This window comes from Phodopus roborovskii, unplaced genomic scaffold (genome assembly GCF_943737965.1).
Source record: "Phodopus roborovskii unplaced genomic scaffold, PHOROB, whole genome shotgun sequence".
NCBI lineage: Eukaryota > Metazoa > Chordata > Mammalia > Rodentia > Cricetidae > Phodopus > Phodopus roborovskii.
In genome coordinates this window covers 3518802-3545727 of record NW_026126622.1, presented here as the reverse complement: position 1 = coordinate 3545727, position 26926 = coordinate 3518802, and the positions used below count along the sequence as shown (strand labels likewise).

At 44.7% G+C, this 26926-nt stretch overlaps 1 protein-coding gene across 1 annotated transcript in view; it reads left to right on the top strand.

The window, feature by feature from the left end:
- The window catches only part of Lrrk1 (leucine rich repeat kinase 1), a 132794-nt gene that overhangs the window by 30769 nt on the left and 75099 nt on the right, over window positions 1-26926 (top strand). The window contains exons 2-5 of the mRNA XM_051206467.1: window positions 8515-8678; window positions 18861-19032; window positions 22789-22968; window positions 25072-25220. Of these exons, the coding sequence (XP_051062424.1) occupies window positions 8515-8678; window positions 18861-19032; window positions 22789-22968; window positions 25072-25220 (665 nt within the window). The remainder of the gene's footprint in view (window positions 1-8514; window positions 8679-18860; window positions 19033-22788; window positions 22969-25071; window positions 25221-26926) is intronic.

Genomic DNA, 26926 nt, shown 5'->3' with positions numbered 1-26926 from the left:
CTACCTGCCAGCTTTATGTATTTGAATGACTCATAGTCTCTCATCTGGAAGTCCCAGGAGACCCTCCATTGGAGAGCAGAGACATGGGCACTTCCTATTCTCCATAGTCAGAAAGCACAGCTTCTCTTCTTGGCTTATCCCCATAGAATTCTGGGAACTTTCAGTCACCCTCTTGGCCTCCCCCATTTGGACACAGCAGCCAGGACTTCTCCCTCAGACATTCAGTGACCTATGCCAAGCCCTAATCCTGTGGGGGAGTCCCAGGCACCTGCTCCCTGGAATTGCTATCTCCCTGGCTGCCTGGTGTTTCACTGGCTGGCACCTGAGCTCTGCAGGAAGTATAATTGTAGCTTTTTGTTTGTGGTGTGTTACTGTGCAGGGTAATTCCTAAGGTGCACTTAGAACTCTCCTTAGGTCTGGTCACATGGGATCTTCTTGCTTTGTGGATAGTCATGCTATTTGCAAGGTCTCCAGTGATGGTAAATGTACCCTAAGATGTGCTGATTTTCTCACACTGTCACAGCAGTGAATTTTATACACCTTCCCATTTTTCAATGTCATGTGGACATAACATGGCATTATAGGATTGTTTTCTCTCTCTCTCTCTCTCTCTGTGTCTCTGTGTGTGTGTGTGTGTGTGTGTGTGTGTGCATGCCCATACGCACACATGTTCAGGAACGCTCACAGACCTGTATACGTGTGGAGGTCAGGGAGCAACCTCTCATTCCACAACTCTTCTTTCTACCTCCTTTGAGACAATCTCTCCACCAAGTGACTCGCCAGGCCAGCTGCCCTGTCTTCACCTGCCATCTCTGGTAAGGGTATGCTGGGATTACAGCTGCTGGCACTTTTAGGTGACTTTTGAGGATTTGAATTGAGGTCATTGGGTTTATATAGTGAGTACCTTTACTTACACTATCTCCCCAACCTACCAGTTGTGGGATTATTATTATTATTATCATTATTAAAGAGAACAGGCCCTTTATGCATGATTTCCCCCATGGAGCGCGCGTGTGTGTGCGCGCACACACACACACACACACACACGCACACGCACACACACACACACACACACACAATATAATATATATATATATATATACATATATACATATATATATATCCACCAATCTCTCTTTTACTCATAAACATTTCCAAAGATTGGGTGAGACTAGCCATGGAGTTCTAAGTCTGTATCTGGGAGCTTTGCTGGGATGAGACTCGCTCACCTCTGGATTACAGCTGGTCCCCAAGCTCCCAGCTCAGCCCCTGCTTTACTCTCTCTGTCTCTCTGCGATGCTGGTGCAGCAGCTAGCAGGACGGAGCTGAGTATTAGCCATCTGGAGCCAGGGGGAATTGCCTTGGAGGGTCACCTCCCTCCCTGGCACCCTGTATCCTTGGCCTCTTCCCCTAAAGAAATAAAGGCTTGGATTTCACCGTAATGCGACCCAGAGATGGAATCTGCTGCTGAAGCGGAACCCTTCCACTGGAGTCTGTCTGGGAAGAGAGAGGCATTTCGCTCTCTGAAGGATGCTAAACCTGGGGTCACCAAGGCGGGCCCTGGAGTGCAAAGAGGGTGTCACTTCCAAGGAGGCCTGGCCTCCTTTCCTGGTGCCGTGGCTACCTGGAGACTCGGTGAAGGTCATTAAACAGCTCTGACCAGGTTGGTAGCTCTTAGAGTGTGCTTGTCTTTGTTCTGCAGTGAGCTGAGGATTGGTGGGGCATTTGAACTTTGTGCTATTCTATTGATGGAGGTGAATGCCATCATCAATGTCATAGATATACGGCAGTGCCTTTTCTGAAGGTCACAAATGTGTCTCTCAAATATGAAGGTATCATACATTTTAAATGGACAAATAGTCTTTGCCTCCCATCATAGACATTTAATTTAATGCTAATGAGAGCAATCTCACACATTCATGCATACACATGCTTGCACACACATGCTATGCACATGCAGTCAAAATTCTGTGAGAACAGAATCAAATCCATTCTTATATAATTTCTACATTGCCCTAGATTTGTAGGATAAAACAATAGAGAATATGTTTTTAGTTATTGTTCAGGAGAAATGATAAATTCTGTTCTAGAAGAAAAGTGAAGAATGGCCTTGAGGCAGACCATCCTCAGGGACTGAGGAAGAAGAGGCTGCCCTGCAGTGTGCCTGGCATCACAGGGAGCCCCTAGGATAAGTCACAGGGTCACAACACCTTTGCTCTATAACAACCATGGGATTGTGTTACTGCAAATCACTGGCAGATGGGAATCCTTTCTGCTAGTGTATCTGTAGTTGGAATCACTTGTTTTTCTAAAACAAGAATTAGGCAAGTCCTAGGGATGGAGTTGTTGGCAAAAACAAACAAACAAACAAAACAAAAAAACTTATTTCAATTAGACAGGGCTGATGATGTGAGATACTGTGTGAGCCTGAAAGTATAAATAGAATATTGGGTTGAAAGCAAGTATCAAAAGACAAATGCTGTTCTCTTTTTATGGGTTTTAAAATATTGTGCTTCTTTTAGCCAGTATTTCTTCACACAATGAACTTGAATTTACCCTCTGTCTCTGGAGCATCCAGGCTGTGGCTGGTAGGAACACATGTCCTTGGGAGCTCAGAGCTTGCTTCAAATGTTTGTGTTTGTGCTGCTGGATAACCCACATGTGCCATGTCTGTAAGTCTTTCCAGGCACCACATCTCTCTTCTTCCCTCACTTGTTCGTATTTCTAATCAACTCTCCTAAAACCTGACAGGAAGCACCAGCTGAATGTTTCTTAGAAGAGGCTGTCAGTTTGTCCTCTTCCTCTACGTACCTGGGAGACATATCAATTTGCATTAAAAGCAAATGACACACTTGCTTGTAGTTGTGTATGTTGGAAAAGGTCACTGCTAAATAGGAAAAAAAAAAAGATCTTGATAAAGAGGGTGAAGGATTTTTAATGTATAAAACCAAACTATTCAATATTATATTTTCATACCAGCTCTTGCTACTCGAGACATTCATGTTTTATTGCAATAGAATCATTTGGGAAGTCTGTATGTTTTCATATGACTTTCAAGTATATATGAATAATACATTTATTAGTGTGGTGTTTAATGTTGTAAAAGAACATTATTTTGAGCAAGATGATAAATATAAATATGTGAATAAATAGGTAAAATAGGTAAACAACCTCTCAACTATTTTTAAACTTTGTATCGAAGTAACCAATTCACAGATATAGAACTGTAGTGTCTTGAATTGAAACAACAGAAATTCCATGAAAATCTTTACCTGTAAAAAGGTGTCTTTCCTGGTAAGGCAAGATTTCTGTCTTTAACATGAGATGCCTCTGTTTTGCTTATTTCCCCCACTGGCTTTCTGTTCAAGGAGTATGTGCAATTTCTCTATCATTTAAAGTAATTCAGTCATACCATTCCAACACAAGAAGCCTGGAAAATAATTTAGAAAACCTTCTCTAGTTACCTTGTTCATCTCTCATAATCCATCCTTAATGCTTATTGTTGGGAATCTCATTTTTTCTTTCAGTATACATAAGTGTTAACCACTGTGTTTATTTCTGGAAACTGCACAGGCTTGGCAGTAAGTTGGGTGTGTGCATGCATTAACACTCTCTCAGCTGTCTGATCAGGCTAGAGTCCCAGTTCACAAGGGCCATGAGAGTGCATGGGATGTTCATGTAACTTAAGGAAATTGGGGATGAAGCTGAAAAACCAACACTGAGGGATTTGAGGAGAACAGGGCAGTTCTAGATTCCCATGACTCTCTCTCTCCATGCCCACTGGCATTATTTAAAGACGGTGTTAAAATCCAAGCACTCTTGTAATTTCCTGGGAGCTGTAGACCTGTATAGACATAGGACCTGCATGTTCCTCCTTTACTTCAAGATCTAACTTTGTGTTGCTAATGCGAGCAGAAGCAAAGGCACTCGGGCACTCTTGCAATTTATGAGATCGTAGCTGCTTGTTTAATTCTGAAAGATGAGCCATGCCATGATGAAATATGGTTCTGATAGAGGCTCCAGAAATGACCCCACCTCCTTCCCACCCCTGCTACTGGCCCTCCCCCGCCTGGCACTCTCAGCTGTCTGGGGTCACAGTCTTTGAATAATTGATGGGGACTGTCCAGTATGTTGGAGAGAGAAGCTGATGTGTTCACATTGTGCAGCCACATACATGCAAAGCTTTCTTGTCTTTCCAAAAGCAGAACCTAGAGCTTTCCCCTCAGACCCAGCAGTCCATGTATGGCAGAGATGCTGCTGTTGGTCATGTATGATGATAGACCTTTCGTGGATTTTCAGAACAATTGCCTTGGGGATGGTCAGATTCCAGCTAGGGTGTGTTGTTACGACTCTGGATGAGAATAAGGGCTGTGGCTTTGTAAGCAGCTTGCATCGGCTTCTACTGAGCACATTTGTTTTTTTCTGTGTTGGAAGGGACGCTCATATTGTATGTCAGATGGTGGGCCCTGCAGGTAGAGTTTGACACTATGAGTCTCTTTTTTCCCAACATATTGTTGTGAAAAATTCCCAGCATACAGTAATACTGAGGGAGTTGAACCAATGTACCTATACACCTACTGCCTAGTGTCTGACATGGGCTCATCCTGTTTCTAATGGTTTAAAGTATGTTACCAACATCTATACATTTCACCCTTTACTACTAATGTGTGTACATGACGTTAATAATAGCCTTTTAGATAAAAAAAATGTTCACAGATGCAATGCACATGTTTTAAATGAACTTGTGATACAGTTTAGCAAATGCAGCAATTTCCATCAAGATCTGGAGCCATGAGCACAAACAATGTCCTCATGCCCTCCCCCAACTGAGATTAGCACATCATAGAAACAGCATCACTTTGCAAGGTTTTATTTTCTCAGCATTTTGTTTTTGAGATTCATGTCAGCCATCAGAACGATCGATAGTTCATTCCTTTTTATTATTGAGTAGTTATGACCCCACAGTTTGTTTATTCAACAAATAAATAAAGTGAGCTACTTGAAGGTTGGAGATACTGTAGCTATCATTTTTATGAGCATTCTTTGGATAACTTTTGGTGGCATACTCCCTCTGGGTAAAAATCTAAGAATGGATTTGGTAGATCATAGGTCTGTGTGTATTCGGTTTTCAAAGAACCAACCAGAGCTGTCTGTAATGTAACTTAGGCATTTTACAATCTAACCCATCAGACCTGAGCATTCCTGTTGCTCACATCTTTTTAGAGTATAGAGCTCTGGTGGGAATGTAGTAGGTGTTGCTGTGGCTTGTACATTTCCCTGATGAGCAATGGTATTACATTTTTGACTGTCTTCCAGTGTTCAAATCTTTGACTTTTTATAATTGTGTTGTTCATTTTTTTGTTATTATGTGTCTTTTATATTCTTTGTGGTAATCTATATACCATTTATCTTCAGATGTGTCTTACAATATTGCATTCCAGACTAGAATTTGCCTGCTTTTTTTTAAAAGATGCCTTTGATGACCATAATGTTAAACTTCGAACAGTCTAATTTGATACTTTTTCATCTCTTTTAAGCCCTGTAGTCAGATGTAATTTAGCATTCTTGCTTCATAAATACTGCTTTCTGGAACCCTCTGTAGCAATCATCTCTCCACCGCTGTAGCAAAGTACATGACACAGGCACTTGACAAAGAAGGTTTATGCAGGTCACAATTCTGGAAATTCAAGGACCTGTGTGAGCCCACACTGGCTTAACAGAGATGGGGACATGTGCAGGAGCAATCACCTCTCAAACAATGAGAGCTACCCCAACCTTCATGACCTAGACCTCTCAAGAGGCTCACCCCTCTACCACTTCCCCATCTTGTAGTAGTGTGATGTCCTGCTACCACTCCTTAAAGTCCCATTGGACCCGAGAAACATTCAAACCACATCAAGCCCTAGCACCAGTAAGAGATGTCTTGAAGGTAGACTACATGTTTTCCCCGACCTTTATAGTTTTAGCCTTTATATTTTAGGTGCATGATCCACCTCAAGTTAAAAGACAAATACCTTTTAAATTTATTTTTATTTTATGCATGTAAGTGGTTTTACCTGCATGTATGTATGCAAAATGGGTGTGTAGTCCTGCAGAGTCCTGAAGAGGTCAGATCTCCTGGAATTGCAATTATAGACATGTGGGTGCTGGGAACTGAAGCCAGGTCCTCTGGAAGAGCAGTAAATGCTTTTAATTACCTAGCCATCTCTCCAGCCCAAAGAATTCTGGTACCCAGATATGCTGGTACCCTCTGTTGAAAACCCTCTTTCCCATTGTGTTGTTTTGGCATCCTTGTCAAAAGTTAATTAGATGGCCAAATTATGAGTCTTGGTGTGTTTGTTATGTGTATGTGTTTGGGTCTGTGTGTGTGTGTTGTATGCGGTGTGGGTGTGCATGTGTGTGTGGTGTGGTAGGTGTGGTGTATGTATGTGGTGTTTTTCTCTCTGTGTGTAGTGTTTTATGTATGCATGTATGGTGTTTCTGTTTTGTGTGTGTTGTGCGTGCGCGTGCACGTGCGCGCGCGTGTGTATGGTGTGTGGCGTGTTCTGTGGTGTGTTTGTGTATGGTATGTGTGTGCTGTGTATGTGGTATGTACGGTATGTGTGTGCACATGTGTGTATGTGTGTGTGTGTGGTGTGTTATGTGTGTGTGTATGTGTAATGTGTTATGTGGTGTGTTTGTATGGTGTATGTGTGCTGTGTGTGTGGTATGTATGTATGTGTGTGTGGTGAGTCTGGTATGTGTGTGTGTGTGTGAGATGTGTTCTGTGGTGTGTTTGTGTATAGTGTGTGTGTGTGTTGTGTGTGTGGTATGCTGATATCATATGGTCTGCTTATGGGAGCCTAATGGTAAGGTTTGAAATCATGTAATGTAAATCTTCCCACTCTCTCTTTCAAGATCACTTTGACTATTCTAGATCCTTCAAGTTTTCCATCTGAACTTAGGAGAAAAAGTCCAACTGGGATTATAGTTGAGCTGAAATTGAATCTGTGCCTACATTCAAGGGGAACTGGCACCTTCCTAGTATTTGTTCTCTAATTCATAAACGTGGGAGGTTTTTCTGGCTACATAGATCTTAATTTTCTTGGCAGTGGTTCCCCCCCCCACCCAGAGTTTAGAGTTGACTCATCTTTCTAAGCTTGTAATCTTTGTGTTTTGTTAGGTAGCTAGTTTTCCCTTACTACAACAAAATGCCTGAGATAACCATCTTTAAAGAGAACAGGGCTACTTCAGCTTGTGGTTTGGGTTCATGACAGTGCTTTTGGTCTATGATATGGACCGAACCAAAATGTTCAACTCGTGTATTGAGAGGGAGCAGAGAGAGAATGAAGAGAGGCTCAGGGCCCTAGATCCCCAAGTGTCCAGCCTCACCTGTCATCATGAGGTCCTTTCTCCTGTGCAAACTTAGACACGAATCATGGAATTCTCACCTTATTCCTTCTGTCACTCAACACATTCAGAACTTAACGTCTCATTGGTGACAGCACTTTCTCTAACATCTGTAGAGAGAAAGCTTTCGCTTTCATTACTTAACTCCTTTGGAAGTGTCACAGAAACCTAGAATTTTCTTTCCAGGGAAATGTACACACAGAGATCAACAGTTTTGTGCAGAACTTTAAAATGTTCGGACCTTCCAAAGCCTGTGTGTCAGCCTTTGGGAGCTTGCAGACCTCTATATGAACCCTTGTTCTGGAGCAGGACATTGATGGAGGATAGTGATCGCCTTCATCCATGTCTTTCCACCCAGTGTGGTGCTTGGCTGTATTTAGCTGCTTCATAGTACCCATGTGCTGGATCCTCAACAATGCCACACCCTCTGCAGCACAAGAACATCCCACATCCCCTCTTCTGTCCAGGACAGGTTAGCACCCACTTAGAGAGAACAGGGATATAGCTACAGGAAGCCACAATTTCGATAACCGGAATAGCAGGGTCACCAGGGACCTTAGAGACAAGGTAGGCCAGCCACATACATGGTCCAAGAATGTCTAGAGACCCAGAGTTTCAAAGGATTGATGGAGATACTGGGGTGGCATGTTAGTGCAGAGGCAAAGATTACCAATCCTAAATCACATGGCCTTTTGAGAGTTTTCTTGGGAGAAGGGATTGGGAGCAATGTAGATTCCCACACCCTGCATCTTAGCTGCTCTTTCTCCTCAGAGGGACACAGCAGAGGGACCTTTTGTCTGGGACCATCAGCTCTCTCACCAGAGTACTACCTGCCTCCTGCTGCCCAGGGCACTGGAGCTGCTCCAGTTGGCAGTCCCCTGCAGCCATCAGTAAACTGTGTTAAACTTCTCACTGTCCCAGTAAATGTCTTCCAAAATGGCTGCATGTTCCCTAGAGAAATAGGAACTTGCCGACAGGAGCATTTCCTTTATCGTCCTACAACCCCACCTCTACCGCAGCCACCCACAGTCATATCATGTCTCGGGCATTCCTCCACTGTCCCCTCCAATGACAACCCAGAGGTCACCACACAGTGACACCGTGTGTTTGTGTCTTCCCATTCAGGTACGGAAGACATGGGCAGCAAACTGTCTGCATCAGACGCCACCTCCTCAGCGCGGTCCCCCAGCATGGAAGACATCCACACTGCATACAAGCAGAGAAACCTCTCCCGGGCCCGTGACCTGCTCAGAGAAGCTTGTGATGAGAGTGAATCCCCACAGGAGAAGGTAGGGTGCGTGTCTGCCCCAGAGTTGCTGTTCTGATCATATATGAGACTGTGTGTGATGGGGGAATGCACTTTCCTGTGTGTGCACATGGAAGCCTGAGGTAGACACATTGTGTCTTCTGCATCACTCCCTATCTTATTTTTTTTTAATTTATTTACTTTCTGTATTTTGCCTGCAATGTGTGTAAGAAACACCATGTGTATATATTGCCCAAGAAAGCCAGAAGAGGGCGTTGGATCACCTGGACTGGAATTATGGACAGTTGTGAACCTTGATGAGGGTGTTGAGCCCAACTGAACCTGCATCCTCCACAATAGCAGCAAATGCTCTTGACCTCTGACCCATCTCTCCAGCCTTCCACCATATTTTTGGATACAGGATCTCTCACTAAATCTAGAGCTTGTCATCTCAGTCAGATTAGGCTGTCCAGCAAACCTCCAGATCCTTCCTGACTCCACACCTCTAGAATTGAGGTTACAAACATGCACCAATGAATCTGGGCTTTCTTTACATGGGTGCTGGGCGTGCAAACCTAGGTCCTCATGTTTGCCCAGCGATCACTTTACCCTTCAAGTTACTCCTCCTTATCCACACACACACTAGGTTTTGGCACAGTCTCATGTATCCCAGGCTGGCTTCTAACTCATTTTGTAGCCGAGGTTGACCACAACTTCTGATTCTCCTGTCTCCACCTCTGGGCTAGGACCACTGGCATGCACCTCCATGGAGGTTTAAGATGCTGAGGATGGGTTAGATGCTTGGTGCATTCTAGACAAGTGTTTGACACTGAGCTGCATCCCCAGCCTGTGGGTTATCTTCTCATTACCAGAGTCTTCATGGGACTGGATTTTGGGAATACCTCACTTTGCACAGGAGCATGTGGATGTTGTTCCTGTCCAGTTTCTTCAGTGGCATCCCACCATCATCTGCTGGGTACTGTGTCAGACTTCACAGGGATACAAATGGCTTCACTTAAACTTGAAGAACCAAATGTGCTGTGTGTTCTGACAAATAAAGCTTGCTTGGAGTCAGAGGGCGGAGCCAGCCACTAGCTGACCAAAATTAACCATAGAGGTTTGGAGGACGGTAGTCAGAGAGGAGACAGGAAGAAGTAAGGCGGGGCTGAGAGGAGAGCTCAGCCCTTTTGGATGGACTGTAGCTGCTCCCTGGTTCTCTGATCTCTCAGGTTCTTACCTCGATATTTGACTCCCAGTTTTTTATTGATGAAGATTAATTAGAATTACACTTCCCAAATCCCTTCTGCAGAGTTTGTCTACCGATCTTAAACTTTCTTCCATTATAAAAACAACATGTACTCAACACTGTTTAGAAAAAAAATCTGTGAAAGTAAAGGAAACAAACAAAAAAACAGAAAGTAAGCATATTCCTATTATATACAAACACTCTACAGTCACTTCCCACTTTAATGTCTCAGTGTATTTTTTCCTGCACACTGGTCTGGGAGGGGTGCTTTCATTTCTGATAATATATTATGTATTATGTATATAATATAAATACAAATAATAGTTTTGCATATACTTTTTTTTGCTTTTATTACATCAAGGATTTTCTGTGATACTCTAAATTTATTGTAAGCATCACCATCAGTGGCTGCATAATATTCCATATCATAGGGAGGACATAATTTAAACTTAACCCACTTCTCATAATTAGATATTTGGATTATTTCAAATTTCTCACCAATAATGGTGTATGGGATTTTTTTGCCTACCCATTTTTTTATTGTAAAGCTATTTTCTTAGCATGCATAGTATTTCAAATGGAAAGTGTAGACATGAAAATTTTTGGTTAGCATATTAGTATAAAATAATGAGTTTCATTTTGACATTTTCATATATGATATTTGAAGTTTTAGAACATATGCCAAACATCAAAAGCAAGTCCAAAATAACCCCCCTACACACACACACACACACACACACACACACACACACACACACCCCAATAGTTCAAAGACAAAGTAAAAGTCAGAAGTTACCATGGAAATACTTCATCAGCACTTGTTTGCATTACTTAGGTTAGCACAGGCTTAATCCATCTACATTTAATTAAAATTAGAAATGATTCCATTTTAAACTTCTAGCCTGCTCTAAGAAAAGTAAGAGATTGGGGGACAGTGAACATCATTGAGAGGTCATTTGAATTCACGGTATACATGACAAAGGGCCACACCTGGCTGTGGGAGATGGCCTAATTGTTCAGTGGACAGGATGAGAGAGCTATGCAATCCTCAGTGCTCCCAGGCCGTAAGATGCTATGAAGATTACCCAAAGTGTCAGAAAATGTCTCAACAGGATTTGGAAAGCTCTCAGATATAATTTCAGTAAATAAGCAAATAATTTCTGATACTATTAAGACCGGGGGGGGGTGAATTTGGCAGTGGTGGTACACGCTTTTAATCCCAACACTTAGGAGGCAGAAGCAGACAGATCTCTGTCAGTTCAAAGCCAGCCTGGTCTACAGACTGAGTTCCAGGATGGCTACAGCTACACAGAAAAACCCTGTCTCAAAAAAACAAAACAAAACAAAAACAAACAAACAAAAAAACAAAAACAAAACGGTGTGGTGATGAATGCAGGTAAGTGATACATAGACATGAACACAGGCAAAGCACTAATATAAATATAAACTAAAAATAGCCCATTTTTTAAAAAACCAAAGGGAAGATCAGACAAATGTGCTTTTCAACACTCCCCTCCCTGTGTGCACCTGAGAACTGGGAACATCCATACTCTCCAGTTTGACACTGAAGAGAAGACTTCTAGTGAGTTTGGAGCTCAAGGAAAACATAGTGTTGCATTTCTGGGGGTCTTCTTCATGAAGAAGCTGACGACCCAGAAACAAACTGGCATAAGAGGCTCCAAGGCTGTTGCAGTAGCCAGTGGACCAGACCAGGGAAGCATGAAAAGGCAGAAAGTCTACAGGCAGCACCCAGCCTTGCCAGCAGTGCCCACAGCCCAGTGCCCATCACTCTCCAGCCAAGGCCAGGTAAAAAGACTCTAACCCTGCCAGGCTGTAAAAAACTGCCCCAATCATCCAAGGTGGCTGTAGGGAGATGGAGTGTTAATTGGCACTAGGTGGTAATGTAAGCCCCCCAACCACCCACTGTGGCCTCTGGAGACCTAGGGGGCATCTGAGACCTCCCTGCCCAACAGGAACCAAGAGTCTGTCCCACAGGCATCATCTAGTTCTGAGTAGTTTCTGGGTTTCCACCCTACCAGGAAGTAATGAACTGGTACCATTCACCTACCAGAGAGTCCAAGGCCAAGACTCAAACAAGAGCCCAGTCCTAAAATACATTCCTACTCACCACCAGATCCCAGTAAACAAAACCTGTGAAAAAAGGCAATGATGGACGGACGCCAACAGCCGGATGAGTCAGATGTTTGAAAGCCCTGACAAGAATCTAAAACAGACAGAACACTCCTGTGAGCAAACACTTAAAAGCAAACACCAGGCCTCTCCCAGGCCAAAAAAAAAAAAAAAGTCTTCGGAGAAACAAAAGGCAAAGTAAATGGAAATTTTAGAGGCTCTAAAATACAAGAGCTGAAGTTTTCTTTTGTAGCTAGACAACTCTAGAATAGAGTTGTGAGACGAGGTGAGGTGAGGGAGGGATAGAGGAGAGAGATTAAAATAAATAGACCTGCAGAGGCACATGAGAATTTTAGCTGAGCTCATGTCATCAAAGTCCAGGAGTGGGAGGAAACACTCTGAAGTGTAGTTAAGGAAATGGAAAACTCCTGCAAAGTGGAGAAGATACCAGCAAGCAGAGTGAAGAAGCCAGAGGGTCCCCAACACGTAGAACTCGGAGAGAGACCTGTGCTCCACACACATCATGCTCCAACAATCGCAAAAACTAAATACTGAAAGCAGCCAGGGAAAGCTGTTGCCTTAAGGGGAAAAACAATCCAAATGACACAGATCCTCGGGAACTGAAAGGAAGCAGCACCAAGTACTAAAGAGAAGAAGAAAACTCTACAATCCCATAACCTGGAAAATGCCTTTCAGGAATGAAGAGAAAATAGATACATCTGGGGTGATGGGAAACAAAAGAGAACCAATGTCTGGAAGGCTTCCTTAATGGAGCAGCTAACAACAGCAAATAAAGGAATGGGGATGCTAGGATAAACAGGAAAAAGAAAGTGGTAGGAACAAAACATGGATATACAAAACAGATTCTCTTCATCCTTAGTTCTTCAAGTTATATTTGACGATTGAAGCAAAAAGTGTAACATGTCTTAATACAGAGAGGGGGAATTTTAAAAACAAAGCAATTATCTAATAAGTGTAACATTTTAATACATCACTCAAATGGATAATATATATATACTGAAAAGTATATTTTGGTAAGTTGCATATCTGGAATGCAATAGCTAAAGCAGCATTTACTATATATAACTGGATACAGTGGTGCATGCCTTAAATCTCAGCACTTGGGAGGAAGAGGCAGGCAGATATACAAAATGATCTATCTAGAGAGTTCCAGGCCAGCCAGGGTTACATAGTGACACACTGTCTCAAAATAAATATTAAAACTACACATAGAAGCTGGGTGGTGGTGGCTCAGACCTTTAATTTCAACAGGTAGATCTCTGTGAGTTCGAGGCCAGCCTGGTCAACAAGAGCTAGTTCCAGGACATCTAGAGCTACACAGAGAAACTTTGTCTCGAAAGACAAACAAAAATAAAATAAAAATTACACATAGAGCTATATTTAAAAATACTATAATCTATTGAAAATGAAATTCAAAATGTATCAAGCTGCTCACAGGAAAAAAATAAAAATTAGAGTAAGCAAAAACAAACAAAATGACATGGCAGACTTATACTTTAACATCTAAATAATTATGTTAAATATATAACTGATTTAAATCCATGAGCTTAGTTCCCATTTGAATTTTTAAAAGGAATAAGAAAATGGATATTGTCTATGAGATACTCACTTTAAATACATTGATGTGTTTGTGTATTTTTCTGTATGTGTGTGCGTGTGTGTGCTCTGAAAGTAATTAGATGGAAATATATAGATCATATAAACATTAAGCAAAAGAAAGCAGGAGTGGCTATGTTAATATCAGATAAAATGAACTACAGAGCAAAGAGAATTACCATGGGCAGGCAGCTCACAACCTCCTGTGCTCTAGGGGAATGACACTCTTTTGTGGGTTCCCCAAGAACCTGCACTCACATGTACACATATTTACACACAGACACACTTGTACTTATACACACCCATTTCCTGAAGGGCCAGGAATACGACGAAGATATTACTCTCAGTATAATTCTATAAGTCCTATTTAAGAATAATTATAATTAATACTCATCTGTTGACTCTAGCACAGTGGTTCTCAAACCTTCTTAATGTTGCAACCATTTAATACAGTTCCTCATGTTGTAGTAACTCCCAAACATGAAATTATTTTGTTGTAACTTCATAACTGTAATTTTCTTATTGTTATGAATCATAATGCAAATATTTTTGAGACAGAGGTTTGCCAAAGGGGTCACGGCACATAGATTGAGAACCGCTGCTCAAAATGCGATGTGAAAACCTTAACAGCACAATTGTGATAGTGGGAGACTGCTTTCATGCTCTCCTCTGAAATAATAAAAAAAAAAACAATTATAATTAATATAGAATTATTCAATAGAACACCTGATGTTCAAGCTGGGGAAATAATATGAAGAAGTTCAATAAAACACATACAGATATGAAGGGAAAATCTATTTGCAGATGGTACACTCTGCAGATGGTATAAGTCCATAAAAGGAAAATATCTAGAAAAAAAGGAAAACAGATAAGCTGTATATTGCCAAAATTAGAAATTTAAGCTCAAAGAAACACTCTGTTTGGAGACTAGAAAGAAAGCAGCCTCGGAGGAAGTATTTGTTAACTGGCATCTCGAACATGGGATCCTCTGTGAAAGCTAGAACCTGGAGAAGTGGGCATGAGAAAAAAAGCTCTCCACGCTCAGACAAGCAGCGCTACTCTATTCAGTGCACTCACAGGCGCGCACACGCACGCACACATGCACACGCACACATGCGCACGCACACACATGCACGCACGCGCACGCCAGGCTGCCTTTCTTCCTAGCAAAGCAGGCATGCGGAAGCAAAGCTGTTACCGCACGGCAGCCAGGAAGAAGGGAGGGAAAGAGAGGGGGTAGGAGGGAGCAGAGGGGAGCACTGACAGGACACAGTAGTCCAGGACATGTCCCCCAGGGACCTCTTTCCTCCAACTGGTTATACCTACTAACAGTCGATTCCATTATGATAATGGGCATTGGTGCACAGCATGACAGAAGTGTAACAGATTAGTGGCCGGCAGGATTAGGATGGCAGAGGGGCTGGGCCTCTGGGAGGTAGCAGGGCACAGGTTTCTTGGCAAAGGCAAGTCTGTGTAGCATGAGTCCATGCGACATCACATCGCTGGTTTTGAAACCATGGACAATTATGAAAGATGTCTTCCCCAGCATAAACTGGGTGAAGGGTAGTTAAGTGAGTCCTCTCTGCTCTGTTTTGTGACTTTTATAATCTCAAATTATTTCACAGCAAAAAAAAATGTTTTTAAAAATGAGTACAATATAATGCCAATTTATAATGCTTGCAAACCAGTAAAAGTAAATCAATTCATGATGCTTGCATGCTTGCATGTTTGCAGTCAGGGTATCAAGTCTTCCCAGCAGGGCAGAGACTGGATTGAGGGTGGGGGAGATGACAATACAATGGGAACTTCTTAGCTTCTGAGTGTGATGACCAAATACCCTAGAAGGGGAAAGGGTGGTCTGCTTAATTTTTGATTTTTGTGTTTTGTGGGTTGCTCCCAGGCATATGATAGTCAGTGCACCATGGCAGAGAAGGCACAGGAACACAACATTGTTCACCCTGGGTCAGCCAAGAAGAAAGGAGGAAAGGAGTAGGGAGGGGCATGGTGGGACAATGACAAGATGCATCGATCAAGGGCGTCTTCCAGTGACCTCTTTTATCTAAGTGATGGCCATCTATGCAGGGGCCAGTTAATTCCACTATGAACTGAACAGATTATTAATCTGCTGATGAAGCCCTTGGGACCTAGTCACCACTACTAGCTGGGGACCAAGCCTTCCCTCAGCAGGACCCTTGGGGGACACTCTCTAGACAAACCATAACAAGGGGCCTTCTGAGCTAAGCTCTGTTCCCCTGCCTGGGGGCCCATCTACATGGGAGTTCATGGCAGTTCATGAAACTGAGTGATTGTTTTTCCCTGTAGGCATATATCACCTGGTAAAAAGTTGTGAAGAGTTAGAGAGAAGGCTCAGTGGGCAAAGTGTTCACAGGGTAAGCATGAATGCCTGAGTTTAGATCCCAACATGCTTGTAAAAGTGAAGTTTGAGGACATAGGCTTGAAACTGAAGTGTGGGTGAGGGGGTAGAGACAAGTGGATCCTGAGGTCTTACTGGCCAGCGAGCCTGGCAGAAATGGGAGCTGTGTTCAGTGAGAGGCCTTGTCTCAAAAGGTAAGTTGGAGAGCAGTAGAGGAAGATACAAGCCAGTCTCTAACCTCCACCATGCACCAGCAAGATCCTCCAAAAACACTTGGGTACCAACACACAAATAATTAGTTGACAAGCACACTGGTTTTGTGAGGCTTCCCTATGAGTATGTGTTGATAAACACACCCTAGAAGGCCATGAGGGCATAGAAGGAAGCTGGCCTTTTATTTTATATTGAATTAAAGACTTCAGAGCCACTAGGCTGTCTCCAGCCAGAAAGGCAACTCCTTTCTTCCTTGCCTTCTGGGTCCCTCTTGTCTGTGGCTAGCTGTGACCTCACCCATCACCTTGTGAGAATGGGGCTTTTAAGACTGTGATGGACAGGAGTCTAGACAGCTCTTAGTCCTATTGGTCAGTTAATCAATCACTTGTGGCTTTCTCTGTAATGCAAGTGCTTTCCAGGAATGGCTGGGCTTCCAGATCCCCCGTGGCCAGAAGAGTGGCGGATTTTTGTTTTCTAGTTGCATTTAAGAAAGTAAGTCCAGTCCCCTCATCTGCTTTCTGGACATACCATCTCTAATCTGTTCATGCCACTTACAGAACTCACACACAGAGTCCCACACTGCCCAGGAGGCCTTGGATGAAATGAAGAGAAACATGGGTTTCAGCACCACACAGGCTGCAGTTCAGATCCGGGCAGCTCTGTTGTTCATGCAGCCCCTACCTGAGGGTTATGTATTCACACTCCTGTCATGGAAATACAGACAGATCCCTTGCATAGTCGTACTGAGGACTGCATGTGACTGTACGAATAAAGCACTCAGTGCAGCGTCCATGCTCTGACAGAGCATGGTGAACATCCGTTTCTTTCTCTGGAGTTCCACTTGCCCATCCCTTCCTGCCCATCTTGCTCTGCCATACTTTCTGGAGACGTTTGGTGTCTGAACTGTTCTGTTGGTTGCTTTACACACATCCCCACCATGAACTTGCCTGTCATTTCATGAAGGCCAGCAGTTCCCCACATCCTCTGTGGTCGGTCTAGCCCCTTACACATACAGGACTTCCATAAGTGAGCACACAAGTGCAGACTGACCCTTTCCTGCTTGCGTTCTCAGTTTGCCTCCTTCAACAGGCTAATGCCTGAAGTCATGGGAAGCAGTCATGTTGTAGGAGGGACCGAGATTGCAGTAGCGTGTTCCCACTCTCATGACCATCCTTTGTGTGGACCCGAGTCTGCAAGTTATGATTCTGCTTTAAATGCCATGGTGGCTGGGAAGAAGTTGGAACTCTGGCAGGGGCCAGTGTCCACCTTATCATTATCTTCCTTTGAACTCAAATCAAGAAACTCAAATCCTGCTGTTGTTTCTTAGTCCCTGGATTCTGGTGTGTGGAACACTATCATCAGTCACATTCTCTTTATCAATAACCTGTAGGGTGGTGTCTTCGTTAGGGTTTCTATTGCTGTAATGAAACACCATCACCATGGAAACTCTTACAAAACAAAGCATCTAATTGGGGCTTGCTTACAGTTTCAGAGGTTTAGTCCATTTTCATCATGGTGGGGAACATGCAGGCAGACTTGGTGCTGGAGAGGTAGCTGAGAGTTCTACACCCATATCTGCAGGCAGCAGGAAGAGAGTAAGACACCGGAACTGACTTGGGCTTTTTTGTTGTTGTTGTTTTGTTTTGTTGTTTTTTGAGACAGGGTTTCTCTCTGTAGCTTTGGAGACTCCTGGTACTTGCTCTGTAGACCAGGCTGGCCTCAAAGAAGGTTGTATACATGACTCATTTAGGGTGAGCACCCAACAGTAATTTATTCTCAGCACTTTGAAAGTTGTGCCTTTTCTTTCTTTCTTTCTTTCTTTCTTCCTTTCTTTCTTTTTGCTTTTGAACATGTTCTTCTTTCTTTCCTTTTCCATAACACTCATTATGTTATTTTATTTGTTTCTATTTATGTGCATTGGTGTTTTGCCTGCATGTGTATCTGTGTGAGGGTGTCAGATCCCCTGGTACTGGATTTACAGACAGTTGTGAGCTGCCCTGTGGGTGCCGGGAATTGAACCTGGCCAGTGCTCTTAGTTTCTGAACCATCTCTCCAGCCCTGGATTTCTAAATCATTAGGGAAGTAAACAGAAACTGGAAATGTCAATAAAGTCTTATTGAACCCGAGTGGACATTCTCCAACTTCCAGTGGTCTGGCTTGACTCTTGAACTTTCTAATGATGGGTAAATAACATGCATTCAGGAACAGTCACTCCAGATTTTGACTTTTCCCTGGGACAGGGTTCTGTGCGCTCCTCTCTGTGACACAGAGCAACCATGCCAACAACTCCAGGTGCAGTGTTGCAATGCTGTGGCGTCTGGATTAGGTAGACTCAGCACATTTCACATGGCATTTTTAACCTAAGGGTTTATACCCAAGTATAAGTTGGCAGGCATCTCTGTATATTAAAATCACTGTTTCCATATGTAATAATACAGAACTGGTGAGCTGATTTCTGTTTGTGTTCTAAGTCTGTGAAGTTGAGTGTGGCTGTCTACTCTGCTACAGTCACCATCCAAGCTTGGTGCAGCACATGAGGCAGGTGTCGTCATCCTGGGCAGCTGAGCTGCAGTCTTGACAGAGGCTTGGGGAAACATTTGAAGTAATGGAGCTGGTCTTACTGAACCCTGTCCCTTTCTGACCAGAGTCAATTGCTGAGCATCTCAGCAGCCCACGGAGATCTGGAGACCGTCCGGTTCCTGCTCACTGAGAAGCACGTGGAGCTGCCGATGGAGCCTACTGATGACAACCCAGCTGTGATGGCAGCACATTTTGGACACACAGAAGTAGTACATGAATTGCTAGAGTCCTTATCAGGTAAAGCACTGCGTGTGAGCTTCTTACCATTGCACTTTCTAGCTTTGCCTTTTCTGGAACACAATTGGAACCACAGCCTTAAGTAAGTTTTTCAGATCCTTTTCTCTCACCTAGCAATATGCAGTGTATGTTCCTCGGTGTCTTTTCATCATCATTCAGTAACTTATTCTTTTTACGAATAAACAATACTCCTTTGAATGGCTATATCGTGATATGATGATGCATTTGTAACTCCCCTCTGGTGAACAAACACAAGGTGTTCTAGTCTCCTAGAACATCAATGCACCAACAGGTTGAGGCAGACTCCAGGAGTGATCTTTAGGTGCTGGGCCTTTAATGCCAAGGCTATGTGCGGCAGAGTAACCAGCACATCTTAATATTCTGTAATTGGTACCTTGATTTTTTTCCCATAATTTTAAAACCAAAGGCCCTGTTGTTTCTGCTTTGCACTGGGATTCCCACATCAAGCGGTGGCCCGGTGTGGGCATGTCTGTGTGTGTTGAGATAGAGTTATGCTCTGTGCCAGTGTTGCACTGTGTACCTGGAGGTGGAGGACTTTCTGGCTAGGAATCAGCAGAGTTTCAAGGAACTTAAGAAGTGGGCTGGATAAGATGAGGCATAGGAAGGCAAGAAGGAGTTAAAGGATGGATGGCTGTCTTTTTGGGGCTCTCCGGATTAGCTTTGAGTCCAAAAGGGTCTGTCACTAGCTGACTCAACACCCATCTTAGTTACTTTTTCTATGGCTGTGATAAAACACCATTACTAAGACAATTTATAAAAGAAAGAATTTTATTGGGCTGAAAGAGTTTATGATGGCGGAGCAGGGGCACAGAGATAGGCTGCAGGGACAGCTGGGAGCTCCCATCTTGGTCCCCAAGCAGTGAGCAGAGAGCACATTGGGAACGGCTTGGGCTTTTGAAACCTCAAAGCCCACCCCAATGACACACCTCCTCCAACAAAGCCACACCTACTAATCCTTCCCAAATGGTTCCACTAACTGAGGACTAAGCCTTCAATCACACGAGTCTATGGGAGCCGTTCTCATCCCACTACAGCAGCATCTGCCTGTCCAACTGATGTTTATTAAACATTTGCCAAGTACCAGGCACCTTCAGAACCCGAGGGACATGGCAAAGTTTTCAAAAGGTGTCCTCAACCCTTTAATAGCATCTCCTGGGTAGATGAGGGAAACAGAGGCAAAAAGGAGCAACTGTGTACTCTAAGTGTGCTGAGACACCAAGGTCTAGAAGGATGTGGAGCGAACTTAGCAAACAATGCAAGGCCTTGGTTTCCTAGTAGCCTGGGTGGTCTGGGTGGCCTGGGTGATCTGGGTGGCCTGGGTGGCCTGGGTGACCTGGGTGGCCTGGGTGGTCTGGGTGGTCTGGGTGATCTGGGTGGTCTGGTGACCTGGGTGACCTGGGTGGTCTGGGTGACCTGGGTGGTCTGGGTTACCTGGATAGCCTGGGTAGCCTGGGTGGCCTGGGTAGCCTGGGTGGTCTGGGTGATCTGGGTGACCTAGATGGTCTGGATGACCTGGGTGGTCTGGGTGACCTGGGTGGCCTGGTGACCTGGGTGGCCTGGTGACCTGGGTGGCCTGGGTGACCTGGGTGGTCTGGGTAATCTGGGTAGCCTGGGTGACCTGGGTGGCCTGGGTGACCTGGGTGGCCTGGGTGACCTGGGTGGTCTGGGTGACCTGGGTGGTCTGGGTAGCCTGGGTGGCCTGGTGACCTGGGTGGCCTGGGTGACCTGGGTGGCCTGGGTGGCCTGGGTGGCCTGGTGACCTGGGTGGCCTGGGTGACCTGGGTGGTCTGGGTAGCCTGGGTGGCCTGGTGACCTGGGTGGCCTGGTGACCTGGGTGGCCTGGGTGATCTGGGTGGCCTGGTGACCTGGGTGGCCTGGTGACCTGGGTGGCCTGGGTGACCTGCCACTGTAAGCCAAAGGTTGTGCTCTTGCATTCTCTGCAGCTCTTGGGGCCGCCTGTGTTTCTCATCTTCAGATATATGCTGAGAACTGAAGGGCTTGAGAACAATGTTCTGGTTCCACAGGAGAGGCATAGGTGGGCAAACAGTGTCCTCTGGTAATTCCCAGGTGACAGGTAGGCAGCATGGTTAGAATACAGTGACACCAGCAGACAAAGAAGGGCATGGAAGGGGCGGCAGGGAGGCGTCCTTTGAAGTCACAGTGTCAGGGCCTCTTGGAGAGTGTGAGAGAGCATTCTGGTTTTAGACAAACAGGGATTTTTTTTCCTTTTAAATGTATGAGTGTTTTGCCTGTGTGTATATAAACATGCCACATGCATGCCAGGTGCCCATGGAGGCCAGAAGAGGGTGCTGGATGCACTGGAACTGGAGTTATATGTAAAGTGCCATTGTACATCTGGGAAACCAGCCCCAGGGCCTCTGCAAGAGCAGCCATGGTTCTAAACCATTGAGCCATCTCTCCAGCCCCCAGACTAGGATTCAAGCCTTCACTTTGTTTACATATCCCCTGTGTGGGGGGCCCTTAGCATTTCCAACCTCTCTGAACTCCGGGCTGTGTGACTCTCCCTCCTTACTCTGACACATCTCCACAGAAGTTAACACTGGTTCTGCATCTTCTTACCTTGATGTCTTGTTATAAATGAATCAGGGATCACGGTTTTCTGTTCTGGCTGGACATAGAGGGAGACAGACAGCCACACAGCAAGGCTCCAACCAGGCACTGTGCCAGGTGCCTTCAGTGGTGAATCCTACCCCTTCCATCCTGATGTCCCTACTTCCTGTCTGTCCCTCATCCTGCTCCAGAAGAGGTCACCTCCTTACAACAGGTGATAGTCTTGAGGCAGTTTGTACCTCTGGAAATGAGATAATGAGATGATGCCTCAGGGAAATGACAGAAGATGAGGTCGTTTCCATGGCAACTGCATCCAAAAGATTTCACACAAGTTTGAACTTGAAGATGTTGTAACACTCTAGGCCACTCCATCCCTGTAACATTCAATGTATTCAGTGTCACTTTCTCCTGAAATTAAGTGAGTGGTCCTTTCAGGGAGTCATTGTCAAACCTTTAGGTACCAGTTAGATCCTTTGTTAAAGATTTCTTTTAAAAGCATTATTTATGAAATATATATATATATATATATACATATATATATATATATATATATATATATAAAACAAGAAATGTGGAAGTACAGAATGATGTACTCTAGTAGTATGAGGATATCTCATAACAAATGAGTTACTGGTTCAGGCACTTGACTCACAGTACGTGATAAAATGTGAGGATTAAACTCACATTAAACTCAGTGGGAAGAGTGTTATACCCATTTTACTGTTGGGTTAAACTGAGGCCTCCAAAGGCCAAGCAACTTATGCAAAGTGCATAGCTAAGGTAGTTTAATCCTAGCCTACCTGTTTCCGAAGTCCTACTCTCGTGTATAGTGTGACTCTGGGGCTAACTTCAGAAGCAAGGGGAAGGCATCCAAAAAAAACTACAGCAACCACAGGGAGATCTTTCTGGTCATCTTTGCCATGTACGCATCTTTAATCCATCAGGATCACAGATGGTCTTTGTGGTTCAGACCTTTCTTGGTGTACAAGCAGTCTGTGATGCTGCAGGGAAGTGCTGGGTGCGACTCTCCACTTGGTGGAGCACAGCATTCAGTCAGGACTAAAATGGTGGGCTGAGTTTTACTCATGGTCAGTGGGAAGATGAGCATGGGGAACAGCCCGAACAATCCAGCAGCACTTTCCCTCTGTCCTCTCACCCCGCCAGGTCCCTGCAGTCCCCAGCGGCTCCTGAACTGGATGCTGGCCCTGGCTTGCCAGCGAGGGCACTTAGAGGTTGTGAAGCTGCTGGTCCTGACACACGGGGCCGACCCGGAGAACTACGCTGTCAGGAAGAACGAGTTCCCCGTCATCGTGCGTTTGCCCCTCTATGCAGCCATCAAGTCAGGTGGGTCCCACACACTCAGGCCTGCCCTGCACTCTGGCTCCTCCCCTACTACTAACTCTCCAGTGACCTGTGAAAGGACTTCTGCAACTCCTTCCTTCCTTTGTGTGTGTGTGGGGGGTGTGTGTGTGGGGGGGTGTGGTGTGTATGTGTATGGTGTGTGTGTATGGTGTGTGGTGTATGTGTGGGGGGTGGGGGTGTGTATGGGGGGTGTGGGGTGGGGTGAGGGGTATGTGTGTATGTGTGTGTGTGGTGTATGTGTGTGTGTGGTGTATGTGTGTGTGTGTGTGTATGGTGTATGTGTGTGGGGTGTGTGTGTATATGTATGGTATGTGTGTGGGGTGTGTGTGGGTGTGGGGGATATATGGTGTGTGTGTGTGTGTGTGTGTATGTATGGTGTGTGTGGGGTATATGGTGGGTGTGTGTGTGTATATGTATGGTGTGTGGGGGTGTGTGTGTATGGTGTGGGGGGGATGTGGGGGGTAGTGTGTATGTGTATGGTGTGTGTGTATGGTGTGTGGTGTGTGTGTGGTGTGGGGGTATGTATGGGGGGTGTGGGGTGGGGTGAGGGGTATATGTGTATGTGTGTGTGTGTGTGGGTGTGTGTGTGGGCGTGTGTGGGCGTGTGTGGGGGGGTGTACGAGGGGTGTGGGATTGTGTGTGTGTATGTGTGTGTGGTGTATGTGTGTAGGGGTGTGTGTGTGTATGGTGTGTGTGTGTATATGTATGGTGTGTGTGGGTGTGTGTGTGTGTGTATGGTGTGTGTGTGTGTATGGTGTGTGTGTGGGGGTGTGTGTGTGTGTGGGTGTGTGTGTGGGATTGTGTGTGTGGGGGTGGGTGGGTGTGTGTGTGTGTGGGTGTGTGTATATGTATGGTGTGTGTGGGTGTGTGTGGGTGTGTGTGTGTGTGTGTATGGTGTGTGTGTGTATATGTATGGTGTGTGTGTGTGGGTGTGTGTGTGGGTGTGTGTGTGGTGTATGTGTGTGTGTGTGTATGGTGTGTGTGTGTATATGTATGGTGTGTGTGTGTGTGTGTGTATGGTGTGTGTGTGTATATGTATGGTGTGTGTGGGTGTGTGTGGGTGTGTGTGTGTATATGTATGGTGTGTGTGTGTGTATGGTGTGTGTGTGTATATGTATGGTGTGTGTGTGTGTATGGTGTGTGTGTGTATATGTATGGTGTGTGTGTGTGGGTGTGTGTGTGGGTGTGTGTGTGGTGTATGTGTGTGTGTGTGTATGGTGTGTGTGTGTATATGTATGGTGTGTGTGGGTGTGTGTGTGTGTGTGTGTGTGTGGTGTGTGTGTATATGTATGGTGTGTGTGGGTGTGTGTGGGTGTGTGTGTGGGTGTGTGTATGGTGTGTGTGTGTATATGTATGGTGGGTGTGGGTGTGTGTGTGGGTGTGTGTGTGGTGTATGTGTGTAGGGGTGTGTGGGTGTGTAGTGTGTGTGTGTATATGTGTGTGTGTGTTACACATGTGTGTAGCTGTGTGTGCATACTTGTGTGTAGAGGGCCAGAAGACAACCTCAGCTGTTGTTCTTTGGGACAGAGAGATGGGGTATCTCACTTTTGCCTAGAGCATCCCTATTGTCTCAGTTGGCTGGCTATCCAGCCCCATGGTTCTCTCTCTCTGACTCTCTCCTTCTCTCTCTCTCTCTCTCTCTCTCCCTCCCTCTCTCTCTCCTCCCCCCCTCTCTCTTTCTCTCTCTCTCTCTCTCTCCCTCCCTCTCCCCCTCCCCCTGATCTGGGATTACAATCCTACTCCATTATGCTCAGTATCTTTTTCATGTGGGTCTGGAGATGAAACCTGGGCCCTCAGCAAGCACTCCGCTGACTTTGCCACCCCTTAGCCCTGTTCTCAGGGTTTTTTCAGAATAGCTGTTCCTCACTTCTAGTTACTCCACTGGGTGGCAGGAACCCAGTATGGCAAGTGTGCAGCACTCAAAGGGAAAAGTCCTATAAACTATAAACGCTCACTTCCGGGAACTTGGTGCCTCTGGGGGAGTAACTGAGAGCCTGCTCTCCTCGCACCAAGGCCCTGCCAAGTAGAGATGACCACTGGGACATCTGAACACCCTGAGTTTTCCTCTGTGCTTTGTCCCACCAGGGAATGAAGACATTGCCATATTCCTGCTTCGGCACGGAGCCTATTTCTGCTCCTACATCCTACTGGACAGTCCTGACCCGAGCAAGCGTCTGCTCAGGAAGTACTTCATCGAAGCCAGTGCCCTGCCCAGCAGCTATCCTGGGAAAACAGTGAGTGATGTGCCAGCAGGCGGGGTCTGGGACACAGCTTTGGGCGGGTTTGTGGGTTTCTTTGTTTTGTTTTGTTTTCTAAACTGGTTAAGTAGATAATTTTTTTAAATTTTCCCTTAAACTTATTAAGATTTTAAACTATGCAAGTAGAATGTGCTTGTAACAACTGAAAACTCTGGGGTAATATAATGACATATATGAGTCTGTTCCTCTTGTAGTATGTAATCTACCAACCTAGGAAGATCTCTTTATACACTTCCATAAGAAAAGCTGTGAGGGCATTGTGAGCCCAGACTGGGAGCAGGGCATAGTGACACAGGGAGCTGGGCGTGGTGACCTGCAGGAGTGTGACCCCAACAACTGGGGAGAAGAGGAACAGAAGATCAGGAGTTCAAGGTCATCCTTAACTACATAGAGAGTCCAAGGCCAGCCTGGGATACATGGGACCCTGACTAGAAACAAGCAAACAAACAAGAAAAAAAAATTACACCACGTACATTACCTGCAAGTTGTTTGCTTTGTTTTTTGGTTTTTGTTTTTTTTTTTGTTTTTTTGTTTGTTTTGTTTGTTTGTTTGTTTTGTTTTGTTTTTTCCTTTAAAAAAATCAGTCAGCATCTCCTTAAGACATCCCACTTGTGCATTTTAGGGCAAGGTGGCCTCAGCCCCTCCCTTGTGGATATGCATTTGGGTTCGTTCCCTCTGGGTTCTGGGGTTTGCCTCTTCTTTTGCAGCCTCACTTGCTCACTTAGATACCAGCTCCTGAAGTGTGTTGCTTTGTAGTCATGGCTGCCCATAGCATCTGAGCCTCTCGGGCCCACACCTTGGCCAGCACTAAATATCCCCCCTCAGGACCTTCTCATTTTCTCCTGCCCAGGGAACACAGCTATCAAGTGTTTTCATTTCCATGTTTTATTAATAATATTAAATTTTCTCATGTGTTCATAAACTATTTACATCCTTGTAATATGAGCTACCTGCTGATATTTATTGATTGCTTTTCTGAAGGGTTAGCTTTTCATTTTCGCATTGGAAATCTCTTGTATATTAGATATTTGGAGCCTTGTGGGTCCCATGTGAGTTTTTTTTTTTTTTTCCGCCTATTAGGCCTGTGCTGACACAGATGTGAGAATGTATAGCCACAGAAGTCCATGTCCTCCTTTACTGGTTCTATGGGGTCTGCAATGGATAAAGGGGGATTTCCAGTCAGGTTTTATGCAAATTCTCTACTAGAGACTCTTACGGTATTTTTATCCATTTAGTTTTTACATTCTTTGGTTTTTCTGTTATTCATCTGTGTGTGTTATGTGAAGGGAGGGAGGCCCGCTCTCATATCTTTAGGTGAATAGGCAGTTAATCTAGCACAGTTTCTAGGAGAAGGCTGCTGAGTGTATCATGTATTGGTGAAAACTTGTCTACAATCCCCACTTGGGCGGGAACATCTTCAGTTTGGGGCTAGTCTGGGTTACCTAGCAAGACTGTGGCCCAAATATAAACTAAACTAATGAAAACAGAGCTTCCTTTCTCCTCTAGGTCAAAATGTTACAGCTGGCATTTTCATATATGCTTGGGGTTTCTGAGTACTGACTGGTACCCAGGGACCAGCCCTTCCTGGTAAAGCCTTGTTTGAATACAGGTGCCACATTTAATCCTTGCAATCTAATAATACAAGCTTCCCACTCCTCTGTTTTTTCCAAAGTTAATTATAC